This window comes from Amia ocellicauda, chromosome 7 (assembly GCF_036373705.1).
Source record: "Amia ocellicauda isolate fAmiCal2 chromosome 7, fAmiCal2.hap1, whole genome shotgun sequence".
Classification (NCBI taxonomy): Eukaryota; Metazoa; Chordata; class Actinopteri; order Amiiformes; family Amiidae; genus Amia; species Amia ocellicauda.
The window spans coordinates 46934921-46958554 of NC_089856.1; the positions used below are offsets into that span (position 1 = coordinate 46934921).

At 43.5% G+C, this 23634-nt stretch overlaps 3 protein-coding genes across 4 annotated transcripts; all 3 read right to left on the reverse strand.

Annotated features, from left to right (window-relative positions):
• Positions 1-1886: 1886 nt before the first annotated feature.
• Positions 1887-11012, reverse strand: rhoac (ras homolog gene family, member Ac). Its single transcript, XM_066709985.1, has 5 exons — positions 10915-11012; positions 6397-6552; positions 6083-6203; positions 5569-5699; positions 1887-5307 (listed from the first exon to the last, which is right to left on the reverse strand). Exons 2-5 carry the CDS (start codon positions 6550-6552, stop codon positions 5134-5136), a joined length of 582 nt encoding a protein of 193 aa, XP_066566082.1. The 5' UTR covers positions 10915-11012; the 3' UTR covers positions 1887-5133.
• A 2907-nt stretch (positions 11013-13919) lies between these two features.
• ndufb11 (NADH:ubiquinone oxidoreductase subunit B11) lies at positions 13920-16080 on the reverse strand. The gene is made up of 3 exons (XM_066709986.1): positions 15685-16080; positions 14392-14522; positions 13920-14154 (listed from the first exon to the last, which is right to left on the reverse strand). Exons 1-3 carry the CDS (start codon positions 15868-15870, stop codon positions 14022-14024), a joined length of 450 nt encoding a protein of 149 aa, XP_066566083.1. The 5' UTR covers positions 15871-16080; the 3' UTR covers positions 13920-14021.
• A 502-nt stretch (positions 16081-16582) lies between these two features.
• LOC136753682 (butyrophilin subfamily 1 member A1) lies at positions 16583-23144 on the reverse strand. 2 transcript variants are annotated; one of them, XM_066709987.1, is made up of 8 exons: positions 22840-23144; positions 21697-21820; positions 20466-20804; positions 19591-19875; positions 18555-18662; positions 18164-18190; positions 17872-17898; positions 16583-17755 (listed from the first exon to the last, which is right to left on the reverse strand). In XM_066709987.1, the coding sequence occupies exons 2-8, from the start codon at positions 21764-21766 to the stop codon at positions 17247-17249; spliced, it is 1365 nt and encodes a 454-aa protein (XP_066566084.1). In that variant the 5' UTR covers positions 21767-21820; positions 22840-23144; the 3' UTR covers positions 16583-17246. The 2 variants fall into 2 exon arrangements, with proteins under 2 accessions (XP_066566084.1, XP_066566085.1); XM_066709988.1 differs by lacking the exon at positions 21697-21820 and having other exon boundaries at positions 22840-23143.
• Positions 23145-23634: the final 490 nt, after the last annotated feature.

Consider the following 23634-nt stretch of genomic DNA (forward strand, 5'->3'; position numbering starts at 1 on the left):
GACACCAAGCACAACAGTGAAGTGTACAAACATGGGATTAAAGAGAGGCACACGGATTTGGCTACCAGAGGGGGTTGCATTGTATTAAACAAAACGAGTCCATGATTTATTTTTTATCTCCATTTGTTCTATGCTTTAATTTCAGAGTACATTGAGACATGAAACTGCGTACATTTCAATTAAAACTGGAAAAAAAAAAGTCATTTAACTCTTGACCAGTAGTTTGTATACACGCACATTAATATACAATAATAGCAGTTAAACAACAGATATTACCTTTTATGCTTAGGGGTTGATTGGCATCAATAAAGATCCCAATCCAGCAGACATGTTTCTCAGCTTCCCTTTAATAGCCCTAACTCACATAGAAACATGTATGCTTGGAATAACAGGAAGAGATAAATGGAGTAATGTGAGATATCATTGAAATAGTGAAAATTATGGAGAAAGGAAGCTATCGAATGGATGTTGGGAGATCAAAAGACCTAGAGGACGACCACATGAAAGATGGGAAGATGAAATAATAAACTTTGCAGATGTGACGTGGGAAAAGGAAGCTATAGATTGAAGCAAGTGCACACATCTTGGGGAGGCCTTCATCCAGCAGTGCATTGATATAGGCTGATGATGACGATGGAGACATACATATATTTACACCATTTTTTTATAAAAAACCTGAGGACATACAAAAACAGCTCTTATTTGAGCTCTGAAAAGAAAAATAACATGAATAACGGAAACAGGAGACACTTCTTTACACAGAGAGTAGTCAAAATCTGGAATAAACTACCCAGCGATGTGGTAGAAGCTGAAAGTTTGGGAACATTTAAGAATAGACTGGATAGAATCCTTGGATCACTTAGATATTAATGGACACCAAACAAGCACGATGGGTCGAATGGCCTCCTCTCATTTGTAAACTTTCTTATGTTCTTATGAATACTGAATGAAATTGATATGTAAACTGAATAAGGGAGATCAAGCTGGAGACGGAACAGAAGCCACAATAACTGCAGCTGTCATCCTTATCTACAGGTAGCCTAACTTCCAGTCTGTCCTACGTGGCAATAAATCAGTTACTTACTCTTAAGGGAAAGCAAGTAATCTTGCATCCTCATTGTGATCAGTTTGTATATGATTTTGGGGTAAACAGTACACCCCCTCACCGCGGTGAAAAATAATTTATCGCCAATACTGGCCTTTTTTTTTTGTAAATGTATCGATTCTGAAGCCTCTGTTTGTTGATTCGGTGATGTTGCTGCAGTGGCGTGGGAGATGCATGAGCTAGTGCCTATAACACCAGTAAATACATGAGGGTATTTTTTCCTATTATAATCATCTATTTTTCATCAGTGTGGGCTATTTTTGTTTTGTTTCAGGATCTAGCATTTGGCTCAGGCTGACCGGTTTCTGTCGTTTTTTCAAGGGATAAATCTCACACATTGAGTTTTTGAAAACTTGAGAGCTGTGGCTTTAGTCATTCACTTTAGTCATTCTGCGCAATGTCCCTGTAAACAAGCCGAGATTGATGCCTGCTTATTTACAACATGTAGCCAGAGATAGATAAAATGTAGGGAGATTGAAGAGTTGAAAATCCTCCAGTAATTCAGTATCAACTTAGTTGGAAGGAAAGCCAAAAGATGCCATTTGCAATCCATGACCCAGAGTTGAAGATCCACTGGCTAAGGATGTCACATGGTGGTGTTCCAGTTTATGAAGGGATGTCCACACAGCACTGGTTGTGATTAGAGCCCTGTGTTAGAGCCCAAGATATGACCTACACCACAGAGCAGAAGGTGTCAGGTCCAGTATCGCTGCATTTCAGTTGTTCAGCTGGCCTCCCCCGACCCCAGTCCACATAAAAAAACAGTATGACACAACCAGTGTACCCTAAAAACAATTTATTTTTATTTAAAGTACTTTTAAAAGCAGACTAAGGAAATTCCAAGATGCATTTGTACAAAAGGTAGTTATTTTGCTGCAGATTCTTTTTGTCCTCTCTCTCTCTCTCTCTCTCTCACATGACTATTTTAAAAAGACGTTATCTTGTTTTAATATTATATTTATTTATTTTTTAGATGGTTTTTTTTTTTTTTTTTTTTACATTTTCTTGTTTTTTTTTTTAAGGTAAGATTCTAGAATTGCAAGAGGGTATTACTGATACAGTACAAGCCAGTAGAATTCCACACAGGGTTAAATACAGTACAAGAGCAGGAGAAAAAAGAAAAGAAAAAAGGAGGGAGGCGCAGGTTGTTTGGTACGTTACAGAGGTGCAGGGAGCGAGATGGCAGTGAGGGCAACACTGACCCCTTTCACTAACCCTGGGCCAACATACGTACAGGGAAAATGACCAGGACTTAAAATATTTTAAAAAATAACCATCAACCTACTTCAAACCTTTATATAAATTCGGTAACAATTCAAGACACATTCCCAAAGAAGCACAGTGAAAGTTTCTGTACTATACCATCAGGATGCTTCTGGTTTCTGCACTGTGTTTTGATCGCCTTACTTTCCCTTAACGTGAACTGCATCAAGCAAGACACAGGATCTTTGTATATTTCGGTATTAATGTGGTTTTAAATCCCCCTTCGGAAAATTCTGACATGGTTTATAACCTGTTCGAAATTGCTGGAAAAGACCATGTGCTTAACCTTTATAAATGCAAACCTACTGGTCTGGACAAATCTTGTGGTGTTTATTCCTCTAATCAATTTCTCAGTACTTTATTACTTTTTTTTTTTTTGTCAGCCTAACTTTAAAAGGTCTTAGTGGAAAGTAGGCTGAGCAAAACAAACTAGAAAACCAAGAGCAACTAGATATCCACCCCCAAGAGAAGGAGCTAAATTATATATATATATATATATATTTAAAAGGACAATAGGAAAAATCCCCTTATCCCACAAAATTTTGCAACGTGTGACTTCAGTCAATGAACATGTCCACAGATTCCCTAGTATTAATTAGCTTCCTATAAAATCAGAGACAGAGGAGGATGCAGAACTGAATTCTGATTCAAGTTGTGCCACGTTGTTTCAGTCATGAAGACTCAGTAATGGAGACCAAAGTCACTGTTAGCATCACGCCAGCTCTGACTTGGGCCTGATAACGGTCATGCTTAGTAGCACCAAAAGCGTGGACTGCACACAATGATGTCAGGACCAGATCTGTTCACATCAAATAACCCAATTTGTTTCACTGCTGGGGCAGTGGATCACACCCCGTGGCCCTCTCTCCTGCTGTAAATACCCCAGAATTACCAGGGCTAACTCCAATGCAGCGCACTCTCGCGCAGCAGCTTTAATTACGAACTCAAGACCTCAAGTCTTAACCTCCCTGCCACCGCCAACACCACCCACGCTGATCAGCAGATGGTCTGTTCTACAGTTACAGGACTCGAAATATTAAACCAGTCGATCCGTGTCCGGGATCCAAACATGCCAAATACGTTTCCACTCCAACGCCTCCGTTCCTAAAATGCTAACACGCCGGGATGGGTTCCCCTTGCTCCAGTGGACATGGGGGGGCTAAGCTGCAAGAGGGCAAGAAAGGGAACAGGAGAGTGGACTCTCTCCCGGGCCCTAGTGTATGCAGTGCGAGTGCTGGACAGATCGACTCGTCGCATCGTCTCACCGGCGATGAAGGAAAGGGGGGGCGGTCAGGAATGTTCACAAAGAGTCCTTTTATCATCAAATAAAACATAGAAAGAACAGGCAGGTTTTTTTAATACCAGGGAGGACAAAATTGGCACTGTGTATTGAGGAGGAGGTAGGGGGCAGCCGGGACCTGAGGGCACTGCCCAGGTGGGAGGGCAAGCAACAGGTAGGTAAGAGGGTCTTTAGGTAGGTGGTGAGGACCGTATATCCCCAGTCTCAACCACACACACCCCGTGCACAATTTGCAAAACTCCATATAACTCATGGGACTCCCTGGGTTCCTTTCAACAAAATGGGATGGACAAGCTACACGCACAAAAAAACTAGATGAAGATGGAGTAGACAGCCTCCTCTTGTTTGCAGCCTCGCAATTGTGACAGATGAACCAAAATACCCGTTTAAAAGCTAAAGGTGGGGGAGCAATATCCGATCTGGGCTTGACCACGGAAAAACCCGCCTCAGCTCTGTGCATTAAGGCAGACTGGCAGGACACGTCACTTTGAGAATAAACATTGGCCGCCAAGAGACACGACCCAAACGAGAGTGGACTACAGAGCTGAGCCCTGGTCTGTCCGCCAACCTGTCCAACACTTCGGACCTCCAATCTGAAGAGATCCCCTGAGGACCCATGTGAAAACGTTCAGTGGAGATCCTAAAATGTACCTGCAGTCCAACTTACAACCACCTCTGGAACAAACACAGCACAGAAAGACAGGAAGACCAAACCATGTTCCTGTGTGCAGTGAAGGGAGCGTCTGAGTCCCCGATTCATAAAACTTCTTTCGTTTTGAAAGACTAAGCACATACAGCCGATTGGACCAAATTGCACACAAGGTTTTTTCCACCTCCTCCTTCATCAGGAAGGGCAGGTGAAAGTTTCATGACATTAGCCCTGTCGTTTGGATTGCATGTCTATATGTCTCATGTTAGATTGTCTGTTGGTGTTTTCTGTGGTGAAAAACACAAACAAACTTGGAAAAACCAGCCCAGGATTCTGCTGACAAGAGAAGGATAAAAATAAAAGTGACAATAAGGAGAAGAAAAGAAAATGTGATGCCCCCCACCCACCCACCCACCACAAGAATTCCAGCTGTCTGACCTTTTTTTTTTTTTTTCTTCTTTTCCTTGCTTACAACGCAATACTGCAGATTGAGATGTTTTCGCAGCAAGCGTTCAATAGAGGAAGACCCCCCACCCCTGCAGAAGACCAAGCCGCTCCTCCTCCCGTTTCCTGCCTGCCTGTAGGTCAATGTCAATTAAAGGGGCATGGGGGGGCGAGCGGGGGGCGAGGGTCAGAGTCGGTGTGAGGCAGGCGGTTCTCAGGAGAGGGATTCCCGTTGTTTTGGCGTGAGAAGGGGTTTCTGGGAGAGGGAGCGGGATGGAGTCGGGGGGTGGGGAACTTGTTGGTACATTTTCCTTGGCCTGGTTTTCTCTCTCTCTTTTTTTCTTTTTCGCTTTCTCTCTCTCGCGCGCTCCTCTATAACAAGAGGCAGGCGTTCTTCTTTCCTCGTTTCTTGGCCTGCAGCGCCGCCCTGGTGGCCATCTCGAACACCTCCCGCACCCCGTCCTTCGTCTTGGCCGAGCACTCCAGGTATCCAAAGGCGTTGATGCGGTTTGCCATGTCTCTACCTTCCTCTGGCTTCACGGGCTCCTGGAACAAGGGAGAGGAGGAGGGTGAGGGGGCTATGATGTCAGAGACACAACAAGAGTCGCAGTGCAGAGATCAAGGCGGAATTGCTTTGTAGTTACTCTCTTGCTCTATTTGTGTGTATTGGCAGCGTGTGTGTGTACCAGTTTCATCTTGGCTAGAAATCGCCTTCCCCTTCCCCCCTGTGCATTAGCAGTGTGTGTATCTGTTTCATCTTGGCCTCTTCCCCCTCTCCCTCTGTGTATTGGCTGTGTGTGTGTGTACCTGTTTCATCTTGGCCAGCTCACGGCGTGTGTGGTCGTCATTGCGAAGGTCCTTCTTGTTGCCCACCAGGATGATGGGCACATTGGGGCAGAAGTGCTTCACCTCGGGAGTCCACTTCTCAGGGATGTTTTCTGTCAGAGGGGCAGCACAGCAGGAGAGTCAGGCAGACACACAAGCAGGGACACCCTCCAGAGTACGTTACACAATTTAAATCAAATAACATTAGAGTATAAAATGAGCCAACTCGACCGCTTTGTAATAAGCTTCTTAAAGGTCCAGACCAGGTCGAACAAATACACTTGTTGTCTTGCTGTACAAGACACCTGTTTTGCAAAATCCCAATCTTTCAAGCACAGAAAGAACAAAAACAGCAGCCGGAGTCAAGACCACATGACCTATCTGAGCGGAGGTATAGACATCGACCACTCCGTTGTCCTTGTGGGCATTGAGAACCTGCAGCCACCGTGTGCCACGTCTCATTTACCCGCATCTCTTAACCAATAAGGCTGCTCACCCAGACTGTCGGGGCTGTCGATGGAGAAGCACATGAGGATGACATCAGTGTCGGGGTAGGACAGGGGCCGCAGCCGGTCATAGTCTTCTTGTCCAGCTGTGTCCCACAGGGCCAGTTCAACCTGTCAGGAGGAGCGGCACCAGTTAAATACAATTAAAACAAATACATCATTAAAGCCTCCCTTCTCAGTCCCCTCATTTGGAAATAAAACTGCCTCCTCCGCTCTCCCCCCATTAAGAGGGTCCACCAGTTGCCGTGGTCTGGTGGTCAAGATCACAGACGACAGTGGCGCCCGGGAGAGGTGCAGGGCTTACCTGCTTGCCGTCCACCTCGATGTCAGCCACGTAGTTCTCGAAGACAGTGGGCACATAGACCTCGGGGAACTGGTCCTTGCTGAAGACAATGAGCAGACAGGTCTTTCCACAGGCTCCATCGCCCACGATCACCAGCTTCTTACGTATCGCAGCCATCTGAGAGAACAGACAAACAGGCACCTTAGAGATGGGCCTGGTCTTGCACCCTTGCAGACTGAAGTCACACTAGTTACATGTCATAAACGGATGATGTCTGCTAAGAAATTATTAATAATTCCAATAATTACTGTAAGAAAATAAAAAGGGGACGGGGGGACTTTCACTCCCTTATTCCCAAAGTTCTGTCCTTGATTGCCTCACACTGATTTGGTTCCTGTTCTGTCGGAGTGACTCCCAACATATTGTGGGAGATGGGAATCCATTTGCACAGAGTCCAGAGCAGAAATAACACACACACACACACACACATCACCTGGACTTGGTAGGACTGCAGATATGCTGGCTGTAGCACCATCTTTCTGAATCCTTACGCATACTTCTCTCTGCATTAACCAATCACACCCACTAACTCTGTGACCAATGCAGTCTTGTTTACCCAATAGCATCCCAATCGAATCCAGTTTACATTTGCTATGTTTTGTTTTTCTCCATCTTCTCGCCTCCTTCAACATATTTTGGTATCACTGTGTAAAATGCATCTGTATGTCTGTTGCAAATCAAACATTCATTTTTCTTAGAGGGTAAAAATAACAACAAACAAGATTATAAAAAATGTTAATAAATGTACACAGCTGATTATTGCCCAACCGACATTGCCACACATGATATGTAATGAAGCCGATAAGAAGAACTGCATGAGGGTGGATTTGTGTGAAAAATTAGCATCACTATATGCAAACCCGAACAAACACTCTCACTCAATTGTCAGTTTTACTTGCACTGACTGTTCCCTCTTGACTGCTTATGCGAAGGATCTGCTGTAATGGCTCTCCAGATATCATTTCAATTCAATTCATTTTTTACAATGTCAAGGCCTATATATATGAAGTATGAGGACTTGATGAAAAGAGGCCACTAGATGATGATCAGAAACCACTGCATGAAACTCCAAATTCTGGTACTGCTGCTGCCTAAAGCCAGCCATTTAGCCAGATGTTTGCCTGCAATCACGAGGGTGATTAAAAATAAAATAAAATCATCACATGCATCAAGAGGGAAGGCAAAATTAAGCAACAAGGTAAACCACACATCAGCATGTGTGAATTCTGTTCTTAACATCAAGGCCTATTCTTAATTCTGTCACTTCTATTCTTCACGTGCACTGCCTACACGTTAAGCAAGGTGCTGTTGAAATACATGGGAACAGCAAATCTAGCAGAAGGAAATACAAGCGAAATCAGGCAGTTGAGAAGTACTTAATACTTCCCTTTACCATTTCATGTTAAAACTGTCAAGTTGGATAAAGGCAAGGCTTCTAAATGACTTAATGCTATGAATATCCATCATCATCATCTTTTATGATCAGGGATAGGCAAAGAATACGAAGCCTACCCACAGTTGTGGCGGCCTTCCCTTGTAAATAACCCTCAAGTACTTAGTAGCAGAGGAACTGGATGGACCCCTTATGAATAAAGGCTACTCACACATGAGACACCATTCGCTTAACCAGCAGGATCTGAGCTTTCAAGCAGCTCAAAAAGCAAAAGCAAACAAATGCTAAAAGAGTCAAGGAGTTCAAAACTGGTGTTGCATGCTGAAATATCAATTAGCTGAATCAACTTATCAGGACAGACTTCAGTCACATCTCATTTACTCTCAAATTCAATATGACGCTGGCAATGCTTTCTAGCATGATTATTTAGTGCTGTTTTTTTCTCCTCAATAACAAAGAACAGTGCATTCTGAAATATAAGCTGTAGATTTTTAGTTTGTTGATGCTCTCATCTGCCATTTGTGTGCCCATCTAAATTGAAATGATTACCAATCTGCACATGAAACGTGCGTTTCCAAATGACCGGCCTGGCCCCGCCGTACACATTACACTTCTACAAAACCACAAGCAAGTGACCCACAGCGTTAAAGCCACTTTAGATTACAACTCAAGCCTCCAAGCGGACAACAAGTCCATGTAGTCGTGGGTGTTTTGTCATTTCCTGTCAGTGGGTCAATTGTTCAATGCAGATTACAGTCAACATAATTATTCACAAATCAGGGATCATTGCAGGGGGAATAACAGCACCAAGGTCTTAAAAAAACTTGGGAGACATAGCTGTGACAAGATTTACTTTTTTCGCTCTTTTTTTTGTGTGTATTTATATTATTTGTAAAATGTTATCACGTTATTTCTACATTGTTGTCAATCCCCTTGTTTGTTTTCCCTCTTTAACAAAAACAACAACTTGGGCAAAACGAGACTGATGCTGTTCTTAGATCAGTCCCAAGGCAATGTACAGACACACTTCCCCACTTATTTCCGCTCTCTTGGCTTCCAGACATTCTTTGGAATATTGTGTGTATGTGTGTTCTTGCTGCTCTAATCTTCAGCCAGCATCACTGCAAATAAGCTAAGCAGAAATGATGCCAGAGAATCACAGACATAACACATGAGAGGAGAGGAAATACTGAAACAACAATAGATGTAGGAGACCAAATTCAAGATGATGATTATGTAACTCAGCAGACGCCCTTCTCCAAGATGGCTTTCATTGTCTGACATCATTAACATGCAATGTAAACCAGGTAACATCAATTTAGCCAGTAAAAATGTAGCCAAACGAACAATAGCAAAACTACAGAAATCACACTCGTCTGATGGAGTTCAGCTGGGAAACCCAATTACAGGCAAAAGGCATCAGACAGTTTCCTAACAGAGCACTCTGAGAGGGGCCTGAGTTATGCTTCAGTGTGAATGCACCCATGGGCAGATCACAACCCACGTGACTGAATATACACCGTCAAAATTGCCATCGTGGCCAACCTGAAGTTTCACTGTTCATTTGTAACTCGTGTAACTTCGTCATTGGCTTCAAATGTTTTTGTGTGCGCCCATTGTTGTTGTTTTTTTTCTTCCTCATTTTGTTTAGTTTGTTTTTCCTCTAGTCCACTTCAAAGGCAATCCCAACTGATGCCTTTGAAAGGGAACCACTACAACACTGCAAATGGCCAAAAGACAAAAGAGAATTTCCTGTAATGGCCAACCACACAATTTCATTTTAAATGGGAAAGGTTAAGAGACATACAGCCACCATTGGGAATAATAATAATAAACTTTTAATGTGTTGTTCTTCAAGAGATGAAATCGTGGACTAGTATAACCATACGTGTCACCCCATCACCTGTGCAGACTTTCATGCATAATGACATTAAAAACAACCCAATGGTCAGCCTTGAGGTTTCCTTATGAAACGTCACACGTTTAGATATGTGCCACTGCTAGCACAATGAGAGAAGGGCTGCATTAGAGACAAGACAAGCCCTTTAACGACCCCCAATGTGATTTACTATGCAATGTGATGAATTTCCCCAGCCCCGGTGGAGAATTTGAACTTGCTCAGGGTGAACTACTTGACATTGAAGCCGCTAACTAAGAAAGCATGGATGCTGTTAAAATAAGATAAAAAGGTGAAAACTCCCAGCGGGCCGACTGTGGGAACAACAAACAGCCGCCGCTCCTCAGCTGCCACCCGGAAGTAGCGACGCGGAAGTGAGGCCTGACCGGAAGGTGGATCCTTCCGCGCTTTGAAAAAACAACAAACTCCCGAATATCCCCGACTGAAGCGCAGCGCCGGGAGCTCTCACCCCCCGCACGTCTGCCCTGATCGGATCTCCAGAGGGGCTTCTCCGTGCGGCCGCCCTCCCGCCCCGAGCCGCGCCAGCCGCCGAGCCAGAGCGGGCCCATGCGCCGCCCCGCCGCGCCCAAACCGCCGAGCACGCAAACCCCGCACCGCCCGCACAAACACGCAGCGCCCCGCAGCGCCGAGGCCGCACTGGGTTTCAGTGCAGTGTCATACGCCACGTATGAAAAAGCGGGACCCTCCTTAACTTTGTGTGCGTGTGTTATGAGCGTCACTGCCCGGAGGATTACGGTTCTCCTGCGAGGAGGGAGAGGGAGAGAGACGGGCACAACAGGTGAACCAAACTCCCCCAAATCCGCCCCAGCGCAGTCAGAGACGCACGAACACCCCGCCCGGCCGCCCGGTGTTATCATCGCCTGTTTCGCACGGTTGTGTGACGGTGAGGCAGCGGCACTGACACCGACACACACGCGTCTTTACTGGGGAGATGCCGGCGCCCGGGCGTGTATGGAGGCGCCGCCAACTTTTCCGCGTCTCCCCCCGGCCGCGGAGCGAGTCGCGCTGCTGTCGGGTCTCTCGCTGGCGGATCCACCCTCAAGCGGCCGCTCTTTGTCGCTTTAATGATTATTAATGGAGGGTGTCTGTGTGGCGGCAGCCCGAGGCGCCCCGGTCGGCGGCGTTAATGTCCCCGGCGTGTGAAGAGCTGAAAATAAAGACACTTTACCGTTTGTTTGTCTGCCTCCGTCTCTCCTTTTTCCTTTTTCTTTTCCTGTCCGACTCCGAGGCCCCGCCCCTTCGTTGCTGCCACGCCGATACTCCCCGCCCCCTGGCGCGGCTGCGGCCAATAGGGACGCCCGGATGGCGTGAGTGACGCACGGAGGTTCGCTGGCACGGCCGGCAGGTCACCTTCCTCTTGTTCGTGACAGGGAGAAGTGTGACGTCTTTCCAAGCGAGGGGTCCAATCGGAGACGGGCGTGGTTGTGATGGGCAGCCGTTTCGCCCAATCGGAGACGGGGAAGACGGGCAACAGCCACAGTAACCGCACGGAAAGTCATGCAACCCAGGTTTGAGGTTAAACTGTATCAGTGCTCGGATTGAGGGGCGAGGGTGTTTCCCTTGCTAAAAGATATTTGAAAGTGTTACAGAGATTGGAGGAGCACAGCATTCCCTTTGATAACAAACACTAATACTAACATGCTCATCCTTATTATGTGATGCATCAGTACAGCTCTCTCGTGTTTCCAGCACAGGTGCACTGCAGTGCCAGCTAATGTCCTAGACGTGACGTAATAGATGTGCCCGATCGTTTGCTAATTACTGGTCCGCCAGGATCTGAATGCCGGTTTGCTGCATGATCTATTCAATAAAACGTGAAAGATGAAAGACTAGCGTGTTCTAAAGATCATAAGAGATCCTTCAAAGTGGTAATACACAAAATAAAGTTAAGAAAAAGGGATTGGTATGTGTATTCTTTAATGAAATATGCATTATGTAAAAAAGGATGCATCTTTTTATCACACATTTGTCATAGTTTACCTACAGCTTAAAAAAAAAAAAAAATATATATATATATATATATATATATAATTAATTAAGAACTATAATTGATCGTGCTTTATTAAGACCTGTATTTTCCTCGTTTTTTTGTGTCTTGTTTTAAATACGGAACTGTTCGTACATAAATAGGTTGTATGGTACGATATGTAGATGGAAACGAATGAGATGAGGGAGTGATTGTTCGAACATAATAATATTTACCTACTGATCCTTTTTGTTTTTACATTATTGTTCTTTGCTATGCAAATACGACCACAATAAGGAAAAGACCGACAAAAAGGAGAAGCAAGATGTGTCATATGTGACCATAAATATCATACAGGAACTTTAAAGTGTAATACAGGACGAAATAATGTCATAGACGATCATAAATCCTATTCAACCAAAATACAATCATAAAAGGCCCAAATAATCCTATTTGCACATATAAAATGTTGTAGGGGACAAGAAAGTCATAGGGACAACCAAATGCATCCATATTATTGAATAGTAAACCCAAGGGCTCCGTCCTGGGCCCCTCATCGCATCCCATGGGTCCTCCCACCACTTCTATGCAGATGATGCTGAGATCTTCCTGTCTTTTCCTTCCTCTGATCTCTTTATCCCCTCTCACATCTCTTCCTGTCTGTCTGCTACCCCCTCCTGGCTGCACACCTTCTCAAGCTTTCTAAATCTGATCTGTTCTTTCCCTCCTCCTCTTCACCTTCTACTGATCATCTCATTTCCATGGAGTCTACCCCATTCCCCCCCCTTCCTGTGCTATGAATCTCCGACACTTCTCTGACACACACCTGCTTATTCTTCCTGAGCAACATACACAGAATCTGTCCCTTCCTCACGGACTGCTCAAATCAAACTGCTCGTCCAGACCCTGGTTCTCTCTCACCTGGACTACTGCAACTGCCTCCTGGCCAGCCTGCCTGCCTGCAACTACTACACACCCACTGCAGCTCACCCAGAACTCGTTTGCCTATCTGGTGTTCTCTCTGCCTCGATTCTCACACGCTACTCCACTGCTCCACACCCTTCACTGGCTCCCGATCTCAGCTCGTATCCAGTTGAAGACTTTGTATCTCACCTGCCACTGCTACAACTATCATCCTTGCTTACATCCCCTCCAGACCTCTCTGGTCTTCCTGCACCAGAAGACTAACGCTGCCTCCTCTCCACTCCCCTTCCTCCAGAGCCACTCCTATTCATCGTTGGCCCCTAAGTGGTGGAACGACCTTATTATTATTTTTTATTTTATTTCTTGGCAGACACCCTTATCCAGGGCGACAACATAAGTGCAAAAATACAGTAAGTACAAGGCATCAATCATTACAAATTCAATTTAACTAAAACATAGCAATTCAAAATAATACATTTTACAAATTCCAAATTACAATTTACCTTCCCACTGAAGTCAAAACAGCAGAGTCCCTGACCTCCTGCGGGCGATCACTCAAGACACATCTCTTCAGACTGTACCTGTAATACAACAGCTTTTTCTCCTGAGCTGTTACTCCTGTGCACTCTTACTATTATCATATTATCATACATCATATTATCAATTGAAGGATCGAAATATAAACAACAACATTATGGAGCCCAAGGTGCCGGTCTTAAGTGCATTACTTTCAAGGATGTGTCTCCGTTGTTCAGGTGCTGACGATTCAGAGAGAATCTGACACAGAGCCATGTACCCCCGTCCCACTTCAGTTGTAAAACACATTGTGCATTCACGAAAAAACAATCAAGCGTCAGAAGTATTTTCTTTTGAACCATAAATCCCTAGCAATTGCTTAAGTTTATAACCCCCCACCCCGGCACCTCCACATTTCATCTAACATTATTCTGTATAGGAGACTTTCCAAACGCACACTAGCATAGACATCAAGAGAACCACACATTGTTATTTTATCATTAATATTTTTTTATTTATCCTCAATCCAAATAATCTCTGAGCACACATTAAAGAGGACTTAAATTAGGACCAGGGTGTGCAATGGGAAGAGGTGAATCTGGGTGGCAGCAGCTATCGCACCAGAGGAGACCAGCGCTCATGACCGAACATACAACGCACTGCCAGTAGGGTTTAGGCATCAGCTAATCGGGCACAGCAAGAACACCCTTTCTGAATTCAGCAGGTGACAGTCCTCGACGTAAAGAAATGGAAAGCAGGGTAGTTGATAGAGGATGTGTTTTTTATTAAGGGCATCTAATCAAAGAAATAAACAGATTCTCTTGGCGTGCATTGTCCATTGCAACAGCTGTGACACTCCAGAGCTGCAGTCACTCCTCCCTGCTCACAGGGGGCAGTACGATCTTGCTGGGGTCATAGTAGTTCTCCTCTATGAGGGGGAGCCCTTGTGCCTCTCTTTGCTTGATCACCCGCTCTGCCTCCTGCCGAGCCCACTGCCTCATCCTGAGAGAGAGAGAGAGAGAGAGAGAGAGAGAGAGGGATTCAGACTGGAGCTGTATACACACAGGGTTCTCTCGGATAGGGTGTGGGATTCTTCACAACAGTGTTTTAAAAATCAGATCCACAGGGAATCAGGTGTCCAGTCTGTCAGGGATCAGGAGTCTTTCAAGAACGTGTCCCATAGGTCTCACACCAAGTGTCAAATCATCGCAGTTGACCCACTACTGGTAAACAACTTACCCATGGTCAGGGAGGTAGTGAATAAAGGTGCCCCCGAGCACAATAGCCACAGAGATGCCAAAGAAGAACACTGTCTTCATATTCCACTCGTCAACGTGAGGGTCCTCGTGGAAGCCATGGTAATCTCGGTTCTGTCCAGAGAGGGAGAGAGAGACCGTTATAGTGTGTCTGAGTGTTATTGTACATCTGTGTTCTTCACATCCACTGTGCTGGAGGGCTACATATATAGGTATATAGCTTTCTTTACATCATTATCTGAATTAGACCTAAGAATTAGGTGAATGAACCAATTAAGAACTGAAACCCCAGGTGCTCTGACCTGTATGGGCACATGTGGCACACAGACAGCTTCCCTTCTTAAGAGACACATTGCTCCTTGCAATGGTGGGTTTGCCTGCTCTTACACAATCCAGTAAAAAGCAAACCACCAGGCTTTGTATTCTCATAGCCCAGACAATTACGTGACTCATCTCCAGTGCTCCAGAAACCTACTATATGATCCCTCTCTCTATCTAGATCAGTGGTCTCAAACTCAATTCATGGAGGGCTGTGCGTATGCTGGTTTTCGTTGCAACCGAGTCCTCAATTATTTAATTTGTCCAATTTTTCAGTTGATGGTGAGTTGATTCAAGATAGTTGCTTATAAAACATCCCGGGGCCTGGATAGGTGTTTAAATGTATCTAGCTAATTGAACAATTAGACCAATTTTGTAATTGAGGAGTCTGTTGGGATGAAAACCAGCATCATACACAGGGCCCTCCGGGGACTGCGTTTGAGACCCCTGAACTAGACAGATGCATGGATGGATGGATTGGAGGTGTCTTTGGAAGGCCTTGATCTAGCAGTGGTTTGAGAAGCTTAATCTCAAGCGTAATAATACACCGTGCAATATAGAAATCTGTAAAACAGTATGGATACAGGGTCATGAGAACAGGGGGAAACACACCAGCACACTGAAGAGCAATCAGCATGACAGTCATGCGTTTAATTATTATTATTATTATTCTCCCAAATCAAATAATAGGCATTAAACTGATCGTGAATGTAAGGATTCAGTCCATTTTCAGGGTCACTACACGAAGTAAAACCGGAGTCCTATTATACTTCTACATAGAAACTCACGTCCTTGAAAGTGTGACTTAAAACAAACGGATTATTGTAGATTTTGACACACGCACTGTTTGCCCCGGCCCTACGCGCTGTCTGTCTGGGTTACGCTGCTGATGGGCAGTGGTCGCCGCGGTGTGTAAAGCCACCTCTCGCACCGGGACACGGCGGCTCCGCAGACTCACCTTCTCGTACGGGCTGACCTCTGCGTGTCCGTGGCGGTCCCCGTGTCCGGCCGGCTGCAGGTCCGACACCGTAGCCGACCCCGCCGCGCCGGGAGAGCGGCTCTGCGACACCAGCCGAGCCGCGGACAGCTGGGCGAGCCGAGCCCGAGCCCAAGCGGGCCAAACCCGCATCAACCGAGCGGCCATGTCTCCCGCACACACAGCCTCCGACCCGGATACGGAAACCGGCGCTGCGCTTTACTGTCGGAGGTCAATAAAGCGGGTATGAAATGGTCGATTGCAGTTTTGTGAAAAGCTGGCGATGGGGCGGTAGGGTCAGCACGGTGCTCTGTACTGACCTAGAAAAGATGGTAAATCACAATTACAGCACACATGGCCGCTGAAATGAGTCCCGTCTTTCCACTCCGTTCCCAATGTTTCAGAACCGGCTGCTGCCCTCTAGAGGAAACACGGGACAGCGTCTCTATTGAGCGGCTGCACAACCTGTCCCGGGACCAGGTCCGACTGAGTCTCAATCCTCTAACTGGACTGATAATTGGCCTACCAGAGCTTATGAATCATTTTAAATCATTGGGCATGTCAATTTAAATATGAAAGTATATAAAGCACCCGTAGTGTCCAACCTTTGGTAAGTTAAAACATTGTATAAGTGCAACAAGGAAATGATAAGTTCAATCAGGTTTTAAGTAATTCATTGACAGTGCAGTTGGATCAAAAACCAGCAGGACACTGGGTCCCCAGGACCAGGGTTGGGAACCACTGTTACTGACTTAGAATTTTATTACCAAATTGTATTAAGTGGAACAATGGTCCAATATTGGAATTTAAAGATACAGATTAGTAATGCATAAATGCATAAATACACACACACAAACTCATTGAAGAGGAAACCTAATAGTAACAGTTTGTAGTAGTTTATTTTTCACTTTTTCAAATTTTGATATAGCAAGTCTTCAGAGTAATAACACTTTGAAAGATTATTTTATAATAAGATATACACCATATTGTGAAAAAAGTATTTATTATATAATATTATTTTTTAAATTGTTGAACTGTTTTCGTCCACAAATGTCCGGAGGCAGGAATGAACGGGTTATTTATTATGAAGGCCTTCAGAGCACCAGCGTGCACACGGGGCCGTCCCCCATCCCTCACTCTGATTCAGAGCATCGTTTGACATACAATTATACACAGTTTATTAAGAACAACTCCATAAAAAGAACATGCAGACAAGGCATGATTAAACTTATAAGTTTGGATTTTGATTCTACAGTTTGCAGTTTTCATACAATATTATTGCTCATGTGACCATAAATCCATGCCCTGTACCTGTCTATGCACTGTGTGTGGTTTGTCTCTTCTGCAAAACTCTTCTTCCTTTCTGAACACAGAGCCAGTGGGATGCACTACTCAAAGGCTTATTTCCCATTCCCTTGTATTCCTCTTTACCTCTTTCCTTACTGAGAGACAGATTCCATCAATGGAGTGGGTCTGGACTTTATTCCAATATCACACCTTCATTGCACACACAAAGCTGGTAGTGCTAAGGGCTTCTGGTCATGTTATATCAAAACCAGTGGGTTGGTGCTTTCCCACGGGTTGAAGACAGGATACAGTTTCTCAGTGAACTTGTTGTGGAAAGTGTACAGGTGAAGCTGCTCTTCTACATCATAGAAAGAAAGTCTTCCTCTATCATAATCTAAATAGATGCCCACTGTCTGAACTGTCTGTTTGGGTTTTATTATTGTCCTCTTCTTGTCCAGAGCTCGGTACTCATTGTAGACAAACCAGATGCTCCAGTAGCCGTCACTGGGCTGAATGTCACCGAACTGCTCTCTGGACACCGACTCCTTGGCCACCCCGAGATCCCAGTGGTCCAAACCATCAACCTTCACCTCCCAGTAATGCTTCCCACTGGAGAATGCCTCACATCCCAGAACACCCGGCCAGTATTTGTATCTCTTTGGGTTGTCTGGGACACCTTTTTGGTCCTTGTTGAATTGCACACATTTTCCATCTTCAGAGACTTTCAGTTTTGAGTGGCTGGTTTCAGGATCCATTGTAATGTTGGCTTTAAAAAAAGACAAATAAATAATAAAATAAATTACCTGGTAATATGCACTGATCTTGACACTAACTAGTTTACAATGACGGGCTCTTGTAAATTAATAACATCCTTCAACATACCTTTGTAAATATCACTTTTGTCCGTGTCTGTGGAACGAAATGAGACCAGATTAAGACTTGTGTTTTACCATGTCTCTGAAGTAATAAAGTGATTATTTAGCATGTTTTATGTTATTGTTGGCAAATTAGTGGCTTGCAGGATCTATGCGAGAACTTGACATAACAAACAAGCAACATCATTTAAATGCAAGTCAAAAATAATGATCATATTCTTTTTGTGATATAATAGACAACAGCTCCTTCCGTTTAATATAACAGATTTGATCGTTTGAATAATCAATAGAAAACTTACAATATAATTGATGTAGCTTTCGTCTGCCTGAAAAAAAAAGAGAAAAATAAATTTAAATCAGTTGCTTTCCACATGGTAAATAACAGGTATAGCTGTTATATTGTAATTCTCAAAACCATGCCAAAAATGAAAAATAAGAAATATAAACATGATATGCTGTATATACATATTTTAGAAAATTAACATATTGTGACTTCAAAGTCTTTCAGATACTGACACAAGAGCTCAATGTATAGCACTCAATGGTATAGGAGAGAAATGTGTGATACTTTCACAAGGATATAACATAATCCATTAATTAATTTGTTTTTTCATTAACATAAAACAATCCCCCCATACACAGACACACAAAATCAATAAAAAACAAACATGTATTTATATAAGAAATCACCTTCTCTCATCTTGAAGACATATATGATAAAGATTAGACAAACTACACTGAACAGAACAAAACACACAGTAGAGATGATCCAGGGTTGGGCTGGCTTGAAGAATCCCTCTGTAATAATAATAATAATAATAATAATAATAATAATAATAATAATAATAATAATAATAATTAAAATAAATGCATTTTTTATTAACATAATCGTAAAAAAAAAAAAAAAACTGTAAGCTTCCTACAATCAATTTCACTTTTAGTGTTTTGTCTTTTCTGAAGTGCTCATGTTAACTCAGCATTTCCCAAACGTTTTGGCTGGCTCTGTACATTTGAGTCACAGCTCCCTGTGTAGAAACAAAAGAGGTAGGGGAAGAAAAGAAACAATGTTACACACCCCAGATTACCATCTGCACAATCAAGGGCAGTGTAACATTGTTTCTTTTCTTCCCCTACCTCTGAACTACAGATTTTTTATCTCTGACTGCAGTGTCGTCTTTTCACTGTCTGCCTCAGTTAATGTGGAATTACGCAAAGTCATTGATTTTATCATTTTGATATTGCCGTTTTATTCTGATGTTAAAGCGTTTCCAAAATTGAGATCTCTGACATTTTGAAACTGCAAGTTATTTGTTTGTATTTATTTAATTGTAATTATCACTTCACATAAACTGCTATGTGTCTGATACAAGGGGCCCACAGATGGTGCGCTATGATCCTTCTGATTGGCCATTACTGGATATGGTATATGCCATAGAGGGTCTTGCCCCCCCAAGGGGGCGTGTCCCACAGTTTGGGAAACACTGTGTTAACCTGATCAATATTACAATCAACACAGACGGCCATTTTTACAAATGTTTTAAGACATCATGGCACAGACCAAATAGAACAGTGAGAGATTAAAGAATAGAACATAGACGATCCACTGAGCAATGAACAACACAACAATCTTATGGTCTCTCTGTATTGACCTATCATCCCTTTAACTCACAAGCTAACTTGGTCATATTTATTGAGAAAGCTCTAAACTCGAGCTCTGATTACTGACCGCTGATGTAGACTCTGGACTGGACCTGTGTCCCATCTCGCCCGTGTCTCACAACACAGGACACTGCTCCCTGCTCTTGCCCAGACAGCAGAATTTGACTTCTGACAGAGTACAGCCCGTTTGGGGTTTGAGTGAACTGGGATCTGCTGGAGACTGTGAAAGGGCTGCCTGCTTGGTCTATCCACTGGACCTCTGGTTTGGGGTACCAGCCCTGAGAGTCGCAGGACAAGGCGATGCCTCCACTCTGGTGCCCATCTAGAGAGACCAGGGGGGCACTGCCAGTCACTGGGGACAGAAAGAGTGTTATTTATCATGGATAGGATATTAAACAAGAAATGTAACAGTTTAGGACCTGCATCTCCTAAAGAGTAAAGGCTTGGACTGAAGTTCCAAAACAGCTGGTCATCCCTCCAGGAGCTGCTGGTATTCTTCTCATAAGCCCTATTCCTTACAAGTCGAATGAGGTGCTACACATGAAGGTAGCATCTGAATTGATCTCAGAGTGATTCTTTTGGTTAAGATCTCTTTATGGATTTAGGCTGCCCTTTGCTAGGTCTCAGGTCAAAGGGGAACAGAACGATCAGCATTTCTGAACTCAGCATGTCTAAAACCCCCAGCTGACTTGCAGAATCCGTTAGGCACCAAAATGCCCCATTCCTGGTTGAGTTGGCATCCGTTGACCCATATATGTCACACTGGTTAAAATTGGGTAATATTATACATTGTAATTACTGCTCATTTGCACACCCTATATTACACCCTTTGACTGCCCTAGTAAATCCTGACATCCTCCAATGTGCTATAAAACACGATGTATTGGGTTGATTCACAGCAGGGGAATGGCCGTTACAATTGCACACCACAAGGGAACTCACTGGAGACTTTCACTTCCACCGCTGCTCTGTGATACTGCAAGCCGGAATCCACAAAGCAGATGTACCGCCCTTCATCCCTCAATCTAAACTCCCGGATCACCAGAGACACGTTGCCCTTCTCCAGTCCTGCTCTGCTCAGTGCCAGCCGGCCTACAAAATCCTGGCCCTGAGTTTCCTGCTGATGTCTGTACAGAAGCACAGGATGTGTGTGCCCCTCTCGGCTCCAGCGCACCTCCATGGCCACAGCGCTGTCCTCAGGGGAGATGTGACAGGGCACCGTGAGGTCATCTCCCAGCCGAGCCACCAGGGGAGCGACGGGAACTGACACTGTGAAAGATTCTGGAGGGAGGAGAGACGTCAGACAGGAAGTGGAATTTACCATCCACTGGTGACTACTCATAGTACAGATCCTCTCAGATATAATGAAGGAGTGCACCCCTTATATGAAACTTGCATACAAAAGAACAATGGTTTAATGTTTAAATTCCACCGTTCATTAATTAAAATAAAGCTTCATGCTTTAACATATAGAAACTTACTTCGCCAGGAAACCCCTGATACAAGCAGCTTCACAAGTTTCCTGTACTATATTGTGGCAGCACACTTGCAGTTCCCAAAGAGCATGTGTTGGGAAGAGTGCATTCTGGTGGCGGGAGATGTTAAACCTGTCTTGGTATTTTGTATGTGCTGCTCTAGGTTATTTTATAAGGTTATTTGATAAGGAGTTTACAAAGTTATTTGATGATGTGCTCATAAGATGAATACTCCAACAAGTAGTTCTCTGTATGTATGAATACTTATGCAACACTATATACCTGGGTCTTCTTGACTAGTGGTTTAGCTGGGGAGGAGTTGGACACATCCTCAGCTACTAAAGGGTCTGTATGTTGGTAACAGAGGAGGTGGGAGGTCTGACTTATAAGACCATGTATGAGATTAATCCTTATAGTGAATTTTGTGCTTTTTAATTGATTGTTTGTTTGTTATCTTTATAAACAGCAATAGTTTTAATGTGGATAAAGAAGACAGAGCAAAGAAGGTTTTACAAAAGGAAAAATAAATCAACATGATCCCAGTCACAGTTCTCAGAGTATACCAATAAGCCTACACCTCATGAAGAGTCATAGAGCTTTAGGAGGACTATGATCTTGATTAGTCTTGTTTAAAGAAGAGAGAAGGTGACTGCTCTACAGAGCTGGTTTAAAACTTCTCTCCAGGTTTTTCCACGTACCTGCCATCACCACCCACAGCTGCATCAGAGCCACAAGCACAGTGCAGTCCTGCTCCCGGCTGCACGGCATCCCTTCTGTTGCCTTCTATCAATTGTATCAATTGCAAAGAATCACTTCTGGAGTCTTTCAGACAGGAAAGAACTATCAGTGTTCTTTACAATTATGTATTTAAGTGCCCTGTTTGTTTCTATACAGATTTTCCTATTTTAAAAAAATGTGATATTTTCCTTCCTCATGGTAGATTTCGATGTTTTCTTCAGTTGTGCTTCAGTCCATTTCTATATACCATGAAAAATGAAGTCCCACATGTGCCTGTATTGCATTATTTTCTATTTGTTTTAAATGCTCTCCTCAGTGTACACTAATTTACTTTGCATAGGAAACCCTCATCGGTGAGGTACAGTACAGGTCTTGGAAATAACTGATGGCAAAGATGCAGATAAATACTTTAGTTTATGAGCAGCTTTTATCACTTTCTTTCTAACAATAAATCCACAGAAGCATACATCAGTCCTTTAACATCACAGACACAAGGCAGTGGTTTCAGCATCAGGTCATCAACAATCCCTGCCCAAACAGATGCCAATGCACCAGCGATTGAAGAAAATAAATACCATTATAAGTTTAATTTAAAAAATAATAAGATTTGTAAAATCATATCTCCATAGGAATACAAGAGGATGGGTTCCAATGCAAGCCAGTGAGAGAGAAATAATGAACTAGTGTAGGAAACGAAAAAGTTTTTAGTAATTATCCTTATATATAATTCGTGTAATAAATAAATTAATTCATTATAAGCAAATGTTGTCAGATCATTTGCCACTTGCGAAATGGCGAGAGGTATGCAGAGAGTGGCTAAAGCTATTCTTGGAGAGGGTCGGTGCCACACAGCCCTCAGTGCCACACAATCCCAAAGTGTCAGAGACTCCGTAAGTCTAGACTCAAAACACCTTTTCAAAATGGCCTTTCATTAAGGTTTTCGCTTCTGTTATGTATGCACATTAAATATCTGTACACAAAGGGTCTCTGTGATGTGATCAAGGTAGAAGTTTAAAAGTTACAAACCGTTTATAACACGTGTAAAGATAAATTACACAGTTTACAGATAGTAAAAGTATGATAACAGTCAAATAATGACTCACCGTTGTTGAAGAATGTTGATTTCAATATGAAATAGTACTATTTATAGTAGCCTACACTAATAATGATAATAATGTCAATTTACAAGAGCACTATACGTGCATGCTTTTTCGAGATTATTTGCTGTATTTGAGTTAATCCAATGTGACTGCTACCCGAAAGTAAAAATAAAAAAATTAAAAAATCACTACACAATACACATAAAACACACAATCAACGAGATCAGCGCCAGTTTCAGTCGCAAATTTCAACGCGTTCAAACCGACACACCTACATGTACAGAGGACGTGCTGTTCTCTCTCGAGTTGCGTTACATATAAGCAGCTCATGTATGTACATGAAAGTAAACGTCACTCCCAGTGTAAGCGAGTCTCTGAAGCTTTCGTGACTGACAGCCGCGCCTGGAGTCGGAGGCTCAGCTGCCTGGGGCCCCGAGGGGCAACAACGCCAACGTCCCCCGTCTTAACGGAGAAAACATGCCTAGGACCCCTACAGACTGAGTTACACTGTGGGTTTGCATTTTAATTTCCCAGTTTGCAATAATATTTGAATACACGTAAGAGAAGGCTGTGGTATTCCAGCTCCCCTTCCAGTACAGAGCAATAGGGATCGTGCTACCAGATAAAGTGATGTTAACCACAGTTATAAATTATACTAATGGATAATAAAAGTGTGCAAACCAAATATAGAGTGACTAACAAAATAACGAATAAATAAACAAAATCACAAATATTTCAACAGTGATCCTACACAGTGGGCTCGGAGAGGGAATACATTAATACACCGTCAATTCTGGA